Here is a 9,140-nt window from a genome sequence, read left to right as displayed (position 1 = left end):
TGATAGCTCAAAACTGGAAGAGTAAAGTTTTACCTACAATAGAGGACTGGAGATTGAAGGTTTCGCATCTTGCTGAAATGGCAAAGATTTCGGCTTATTTGAAGGATCATTCAAATGAACAATTTTTATCAATATGGAGAAGATGGATTGTTTATATTCAAAATAAGCATAGAATGGTGGAATATAAGTTAGGTTTTTAAAAAAAATTTTTTTTCATATATATATATATATATTTCACCTACTTATGTAGAATAACGTTTTGTGGAGTTAGGGATATTAATATTAGTTTACTTTTAGTTGAATAGTATCCTGGGTTTAGGTTTGGGAAGTCCGGGTGGGGGGTGGGGGGTGGGTTCAATTGTGATGTATTTGTGATGTGTTTTTTTTTATGTTGAAAACAATAAAAAATTGTTTGAAAAAAAAAAAAAATTCCATTCAGATGGAAACAAATTTTCATTAAGTAGGTTAAACATTTATAAATCTAATCAAAACAATTCAAAGTCATTTCTTTTGGTTGATGGATATATAGGTCTAACTAAACAATTTAAACTCAACAATTCCCCCCCCCAAAAAAAATTGTCCAACAATTACTGTCTCCTCTTTCGAGTAAAAAAAATTGCAATCCACCCCACCCTTCTGAAAGTGGAATTCTAAACAGAGAAAAAAAAAGGTTAAAACAAACAGCCTCCCCCCCCCTCTTCTTTCTCTCTCCCCGGCTCTTAAAGCAACACAGCCAAGGGAGAAACGAAAGAGAGGGGACAGAAAAAAAAATCCTTCATATGCAGTTGCCATAAATTCTGTCACACATCCTCCATGGAACTCTTCTCATGCAAACACTTGTTATTGCTTTTCAAGTTACTTTTACAACAATAAAATCTGCAGTTTATAATTTCTTTCACAGCTTGGGAGGGAGTGAGGGGGGTGGGGTTTGAGGGCTAACACACACACTTAGGTATCAACAAATCAACTCATTCACTTCCATGCTAACTGCTTTCATAAACAATTCCACATACAAATATTTCATTTCATACTTTCTCCAGGCAAACTATTTATTTTTAAATAAGGCCTTTTTATGTGTTGTTATCAGAGAGGGTTTTGACCCTCATCCAAGTCTTGGAAATAATACAGAACAACACAGACAGACATATATACACAAATACTATTAAAACAACATTTATTTAGACATATGGCTTGTCCTGCAAAAAGCGAGAAAAATCAGGAGGTGATTCCAACCAAACATGGTTTTTATAGGGCCCTTTAACCATCTCCTATTTTTCTCACCATTCCAAGCCCAAGCATAATGTTCTGGGTGGCCACACACACACATACACACACATATATACACATACATATATATAAACAAAACACACTACACATCAATTTGGGGTTTGAGGCTAAAACAGGCCTCCCCTTTTAATTGCATACTGCCGTAAGGAAACAGCTTGGGCCCCTGGGTGAAGATGGGCTCGGTGAGGGACAGCATAATGAGCAAATCCTGGGATTCCATGAGACCAAACCTCAGGGGAAATGGAATNTGCACTAGCATCCAGATAACAAATATAAGCTTGCAAAGCTGGAAAATCCAAAGAAATACCCTGGGGTTGACAAGTGATTGTTGCTCCCAATTTCCCCAGCAAATCTCTGCCCAGCAAATTAATAGGGCACTGGGGTAAAACCAGAAATGAGTGTTGAACTTTGGGCCCTTGGCTTGGAGTCACACACAAAGGGGTGGTGTAGGGAGCCATTTCAGTTTGCCCACTGACACCAACAATAGGAGTAGTCTGAGAACTCAAACAGTCTTGGGGACCCCAGTTCTAATGCCATGGAGAATGGCGTTGTGAAAATTCAGTAAGGCACCATATCCCCCATCAGTGTTAACATCACATTCAAAACTTGGAACAAAAACAACTTCAGGTGCTGGCCACTGTTCAATGTCTCTTTGTCCATCATTGGTGGCTTCCTTCCATCCCCTAGTATATTCCTCCAAGCCTTTTTTTCAAAACCTGGCGTTTGTCCTCAGCCCCCAAAAATCCAGATAACAAAGTGTCTATATCAGGGACCGTTGGCTTGTGGGTGGCAAAAATCCTTTGAAATAAATCAACGTACTGCTGGGGGGATTCTCTAAATGGTGGCAAGTTAGCTTTCCAGTTAAAAAGGTCACTGGTGGTAAATGGGGTGTCAACCAGGACCATTTTACCGTTTGTTGCTGGCACCTGTCGCAGCGGACATATTGTCTTCTCCTCCAAGTGATTTTTTTTTTTGTTGTTAGCATAAACTTTGCCCTGTCTCGTGTGAGAAGGGCTTTGAATCCGTGCAGCAGAGGACGATCCCTCATCAGGATCTTCGTCTTCAGAGACGGAGAGAAGGGGGGGCTGTGGAGGAAGCAGCAGCTGAATGCAAGGACGGAGAAGAGACAGAGGGGGCTGTGGGGGAAGAAGCAGCTTTCTTTTGAAACTTATTTATTTCTGGGCGGACTGGACAGACCAAATTCAAAACCTCTGGAGGGACTAACAGGCCACATTGTTTTAAAATGTCCTGTCAGATGCTCAAATTAAAGAAAAAGCCTGCATATAATTCTTCATCCGTCTGCCCTTCTTACAGATGCAAGAACATCTGTAAGCTTATGAATAACATCCAAGTCCACAGACCCTTCTCTTGGCCAAGGTTGTTGCCCAGGGCCCATAAAATAAGTTGACCACACATCAACACAAAGCACCACCAGACGTTGTCTGACAGGGTTAAACTTAACAGCCACTTGAAGTTTCAAAACATCCCAATTGTTCAAAACACATTGCAGAGGATTACATTTAGATTTAATTTGTTTCTTTAAATTACTCTGACGATTCCCCATATTATTTTTTTTTATTTTATTTTTTTTACTTCAAGATAGTTTCTCGGCTTCCTCCCTTTTCACTTAATTAATTTGGAATTTTGTAATTAATTTTTCCTTTGGAGGACTAGTCGGGGAGATCAGCCCCCTATCTTATTCCAAAATTACCAAAACCTCTGCAAAAAAAATTACATACCAATTCAATTATTTTTCTTAACTCACTCTATCCTGTATTAGAAGACAGTTGCTTGGCTTCCTCTTTTCTTCATTTATGTATTTTTTTATGCTTATCTATAGAGGACAGTCAGAGAGATCAACCTCCTGCCTTATTCCAGGATTTCCAAAGCTTTTTTTTTAATTTCTGTTACTTACCAAGGCGCCTGTTGCAATTTCTCCCATCAGTAGAGAAGCATGAAACCTCATTGAATTCGGGCGTTCAGGTTGCTCAGACACAGACCCCACCATCGACGATGAAGCATAGAATCTTCCAGGTCAAACACCTGAGAGCGCTCTAAGACTCACAATTCAGTCGTCGTTGGTTTCGTCCTGCTGAGAATTGAAGGCTCGCTGGGACCTTAACAGGGGTCTCCAGATGTGGGGGGAAGAGCCATTGTAGCTTCCACCACGTTTAGGCGCCAGGATGTAAGGTTTTCCACTTAGCTTCACAACTGCCCCAGCATTACTCAGGAATTTAAAAGAGCCAAAGAAACTCCTGAGTCGAGGTTTCAGCAAGCAAACAACTTTTATTTTGATCAAAATAGAGTTGGGTGACCCCATCTCTCTTCGTGGCTGGTAGAGAGATGAAGGCAACAACCAGAAAAGATGTCTTCCACCTTTTATACCTTTCCAGAACAAAAAGATCAGGTCTTGGTACTAGGCATAAGATGGCACAAAAAAACAATTCTTAGATGATGACTCATACACAGCAACCCAGGCTCCATCCGTAACTCCTTTCCCCCCTCCCCTTACTGTGCTCTTTTCATATAAGAAATATATACCTAAAGCATGAAGCCCTTACTTTTCCAATATATATATAAAGCGTCTGATCAAGCAATTAACTACAAAATAATGATTACAAAATAACAAAACAATGATTACATGATAACACTATAAGTATCAATATAAAATGGTTACTATATGTAAAATAAATGCTAATGTCAAACTTAAACATACTAAAATCATAAGCACAATAAAATCCCTTCAATGTTTTACGATATCTTGTAAGATGCCCAAAACTGTAAATATAATGGGCAACATATAATTTTCTAATAAAGGAACTACATGTTAATTATGAATAAGGCACAACATAGGCAGCACTTTAGATGGTGCTATAAGCTAAAAGACAAATCTATGGAGAAAAAGGCCAAACATTTCTCCAGCATCAGACAGTACATGCCTCTTAATATGGTCATTTGTAATTATGACGGTTGAGGAACACAAACAAGCTGTCCTGGTGATGACTTTTTGATTGGCACTAGACCAGTTATAGGGGAAAGAAACTGTGTGTCTTAGTTGCCTTCAAAAGATATCCTGCTGGACAAGATCAAAGTAAGGCAAAGCAAAAGACTGAATAATACTGAGAAGTTTGGAAATTTTTATCTGTGGGCTTGGAGAGATCCAATACCATCCAAAGAAATTCTAGGATTTTGTTCCACTCATGTAATTTGCCTTTGTGCATAAGCCCAGCCTAAGAAAACCCCACTTCACCAAACTTTAAAAGTGAGGGAAAGGGATAGGATTTGCATTTTAGCTATAAGAGTCTCAAAAGACAGAAGTGCTGGAAACTGATAGGCCTTGGCTTGAGAAAAAATGGCACTGTTAAGCAAAAACCTCTCCATTTCTGATTGCAGTCAGAGAAATCATACATAAAAATGATCCACACAAACAGAAAACCATCAGGGAAAAGATGAGAGTAGGAAGAGGGGTCTAGAATAATTTACCACACCCAATTTGTCATGGCCAACTCGCCGCAGGAGAACTTGCTGCATGACAATTCAACACTGTATTAATCATTTCATTCAGTTACTTTTTTAATTAGTGACCATGTTTTCACTGAAATTATTGTAACTTGTATTTCTGGATTGACTATTGTTATTGGCCATGGTTCCATTGAAATTGATTTATCTTTTGTACTTGTTGAACTGTCCTGCAAGGAATTGTCCCGTGGTGAGTTGGCTGTAGCGAGTTAGACACGGCGAGTTGTCCCATTCCAAGGAAGAGAACCTGAATAACTGAGATTACAAGAGGTGTGTCAAGGAAAATCCACAAGGTATCTAAAATGTCAGTTTGTTTTACCATTTCAGGACCCCTTCATCCTCTATCACATATAACACAGATGGGACACCTGAAGGAAAAAGGTGGCGTGGGGGTGATCTTTATTGCAGGCCACACCTGGACTTCATCATGAGGGTGATTGACAATTAGTGCATAAGCCAGTGCTTCTTCTGACAACTTGTTGAAGTTGGCCTGATCCAATAGTGGTTCCATCTTGGCCAAAACTCCCTGTTCTTTTCTTAACCGTTCGGCATCTGTCAAACAGAATTCCTGCAGTGTGTCTCGATCAGGATCAATAGGTGTATAGAGTGTCTAGAAGGGGAAGGCATAAGTGGGAAGATTGATACAGTTAGTATTAATACAGCATACTTGTTCTATCCCTGGTCACCGTGGGCAATTTATTATTGAAATCATCATCACAGCAACAGTGGGTGAACAAGTAGAAGGAATGCATTACTGGTAGTCCTTGACTTATAACAACTCATTTAGTGACTTTCAAAGTTGCAGTGGCATTGAAAAAAGTGACTAACGACCATTTTTCACCCTTACAACCATTACAGCAGGGGTCTTCAAACTTGGCCCTTTTATGACTTGTGGACTTCAATTCCCAGAATTCCTCAGTCAGCGTGGCTGACTGAGGAATTCTGGGAGTTGAAGTCCACAAGTCATAAAAGGGCCGAGTTTGAGAACCCCTGCATTACAGCATATCCATGGTCACGTGATCAAAATTCAGACGCTTGGCAATCGATTCATATTTATGACGGTTGCAGTGTCCCAGGATCACGTGATCACCTTTTGTGACCTTCTCTAAAGCAGAGTCAATGGGAAAGCCAGATTCACTTAACAACCGTGTTACTAACTTAACAACTGCAATGATTCTCCTACGCCTTCCCCCCCAATTCCAGCACTTACATTGAGAGATATTCAAGATGCATTAAAGGACAATGCAAGACAGATTAGAATGGAAATGGAGGATTTGTTTGAAAAGAAACTTGAAGAGAAGAATGCAGAGATGAGAGATGATATATTGTTTGCATTGCAAGGTCTGACAGTTCATGCAGAACGTATTGAAGGACGGGTGGATGAAGTGGAGGAACATGTTGAAAGCTTGGAACTTAGACTGGGAAAAGTGGAGGAGAACGTGTATTTAACTCAAAATGAGGTCATTTTGTCACAATACAGAGAAATGGAATATGCTTTGAGAATAAGGGGGCTGAAAGAAAATGCTCAAGAGAAATTAGAGGAGGAGATTGCAGCAGATCTGGCCTTGGTTTTATCCTGTCAACCTGAAGAAGTTATAAGAGAAATGGAAAATTTTTTTAGAGTCAATTCATGGGTTGCAAGACAGAGAAACCTTCCAAGAGATGTTGTTATCTATTTTTCTAGAAAATCAATCTGTAATCAAATTATTCAAGCTTTTTACAATCAGAAATTTCAAATATCAGGACAAGATGTTATAATTTTAAAGGAGATACCACCCAAAATACTCAGAAGAAGGAAGGATTTCACCTTCCTGGCTGAAGAGTTGAAAAAGCGACAAATTCAATTTAGATGGGAGATACCTGCTGGCATTATGGTAAATTATATGGGAATACGCTATAGGCTCAACACCATTGCAAAGGCAAAGGACTTTTATATTTCAATCCTGAAAGCAGGTTCTCCATCATCTCCACAAGGTACCAGGAAGGAAAGAATTTGTGAAGATAAAGTGGCTGAAGGAGCTATATTGTCATCAAGTTTCATAGAATTACAAAATCAAGAGCAAGTCAAGCAACAATTTATGGAAATTTAAGGAGATCCCAAATCACAAAGAATGACCCGTGCAGCTCATAAACGCAAAGAAAGAGAGCAACAAAAAGTGGATGTACCCGTTGCACAGCAAGTCATCTCGGAGCCAGTGGGAGGGGCGAGGCCGAAGAAATCAGTAACAGCTGATTTACAAGGAACGTTCCAGAGGCTCGCTGCCATTAAAGATGGCAAGGTTCCTGACATGGAATGTTAATGGTTTGAATTCTCCACAGAAAAGAAAAAATATATTTTATTATTTGAAGCAACATAAAAATGATGTTGTTTGTTTACAAGAAACTCACATTACAGCAAAGGATCAAAAATATCTGACTAATTCACGGTTGGGAATACATTTTATGGCACCCGTGCCTCAGAAAAGAGGCGGGGTAGTTATTTATGTTAGGAAAGAGTTTTTGCCTAAATTGATTGATTCTGATCCAGAAGGAAGATATGTTTTTATTGAAATATTATTGAATGGGAAGAAATGTCTTATTATTGGATTATATGCCCCAAATCAACAGCAGAAACAGTTTTATAAATTGGTACATCAGAAATTAAATCAAATGGATTACAAATCAGTTATTATGATGGGAGATTGGAATGGTGTTTTAGATTCAAGAAGAGATAAGAAAGGTTCCTGCAAAGCTTTTAACTTAACATTGCCTAAAACTTTTTTTGACTTGAAGGACGAATTGGAATTAAAAGACATTTGGCGAGAACGAAATATGGAAGAAAGGGATTTTACTTTCTTTTCGGATAGGCACCAATCTTATTCTAGAATTGATTTTTTTTAATTACTAATGATTTTTGTTCCAGGGTGAAGAATATTAAGATTTTTCCCAGGACATTGTCAGATCATAGTCCGGTATGGATGGAGTTATTTGCTGAAGAAGGGAGCAGAAGAACTTGGAGACTGAATGAAAATTTATTTAGATAAGATATAAATTTACAGAAATGTAGAGATCAATTGAAAGAATTTTTTTTGTTGAATGTGCACAAAGGTACTTCAATTTCAATGGTCTGGGATGCTAGTAAAGCATATATGAGAGGTAATTTGATTTATATGAATAATGTTCACAGGCGTAAACAAATGCAAAAGCGTAAAGAGTTAGAGTAAGAGATTAAATTGAAAGAACAGGCTTTTATTTTAAATCCACTGGATAACAATTTAAAAGTATCTATTACTGTGCTTAGGAAACAATTTAATATGTTAATAGCAGATCAGACGGCAACTAGTTTAAGGTACATGAAATATAATACATTCTCTAATGCAAATAAACCAGGAAGGTGGTTGGCCTATCAATTACAAAAGAAGCAGAAATCAAGAATTATAGAGAAAATAGATTATAATGGTAAAATGGCATCTCAACAAAATTTGATTAAAAAGAGTTTTTTGGATTTCTATTCTAAGTTATATGCTTCTGAAAAAATACAATTTGAACAAATAGATAATTATTTACAGCAGGCACATTTTCCTAGATTGTCAGATAACCAAAGGGAAAAAATGAATTGTTCAATTACATTGGAGGAGATTAAGGGGGCAATTAAGCAATTAAAATTTGGTAAGGCACCAGGTACAGATGGATTTACAGCAATTTATTATAAGATGCTATCTGAAGAAATGATAGAACCATTAAGGGAATTGTTTAATAGTATCTTGTTGGGAGAAGAGGTACCTCCTTCCTGGAGAACTGCTTTTATATCTTTAATACCAAAGGAGGGTCAGGATTTGACTCAACCCAAGAATTATAGACCTATATCTTTATTGAATACAGATTATAAGATTTTTTCAAAAGTACTGGCAAATAGATTAATGCAAGTGTTGAACCAATTGATTCATAGTGATCAATCTGGATTTATAACTGGAAGATATATGAAATATAATGTAAGACAAATTATTAATTTAATTGAATATTTGGATAAGAATAATCAAATTCCTGCTGCTTTTATTTTTTTAGATGCTGAAAAAGCATTTGATCAATTAGATTGGGGGGTTTTTGTTTCAAGTTATAGACAGAATGAATTTTTGGGGAAAATTTTTGTCCGCCTTTAAGGCTATTTATCAACAGCAATCAGCACAGATTATAGTTAATGGGGGGGGGGGTAACAGAAGCATTTAAAATTGAAAAAGGAACTAGACAAGGATGTCCATTATCTCCATTGTTATTTGTGTTAACAATGGAGATTTTGTTAATTAAAATTCGGGAGTCTTCTATAATAAAAGGAATTAAGGTTAATAAGATTGAGT

General features: G+C 37.6%; 1 protein-coding gene across 1 annotated transcript in view; it reads right to left on the bottom strand.

Moving 5' to 3' along the window:
- The window catches only part of LOC107283096 (transmembrane protein 143-like), a 70,987-nt gene that overhangs the window by 52,418 nt on the left and 9,429 nt on the right, over positions 1 to 9,140 (bottom strand). Inside the window, 1 exon segment of the mRNA XM_029283135.1 lies at positions 5,222 to 5,416. Coding sequence (XP_029138968.1) covers positions 5,222 to 5,416 — 195 coding nt within the window.

Source organism: Protobothrops mucrosquamatus, unplaced genomic scaffold (assembly GCF_001527695.2).
Source record: "Protobothrops mucrosquamatus isolate PMUCROS unplaced genomic scaffold, P.Mucros_1.0 scaffold25, whole genome shotgun sequence".
In the NCBI taxonomy this organism is placed as follows: domain Eukaryota; kingdom Metazoa; phylum Chordata; class Lepidosauria; order Squamata; family Viperidae; genus Protobothrops; species Protobothrops mucrosquamatus.
The sequence above is the reverse complement of the archived record's forward strand: the minus strand, read 5'-3'. Positions and strand labels throughout refer to the sequence as shown.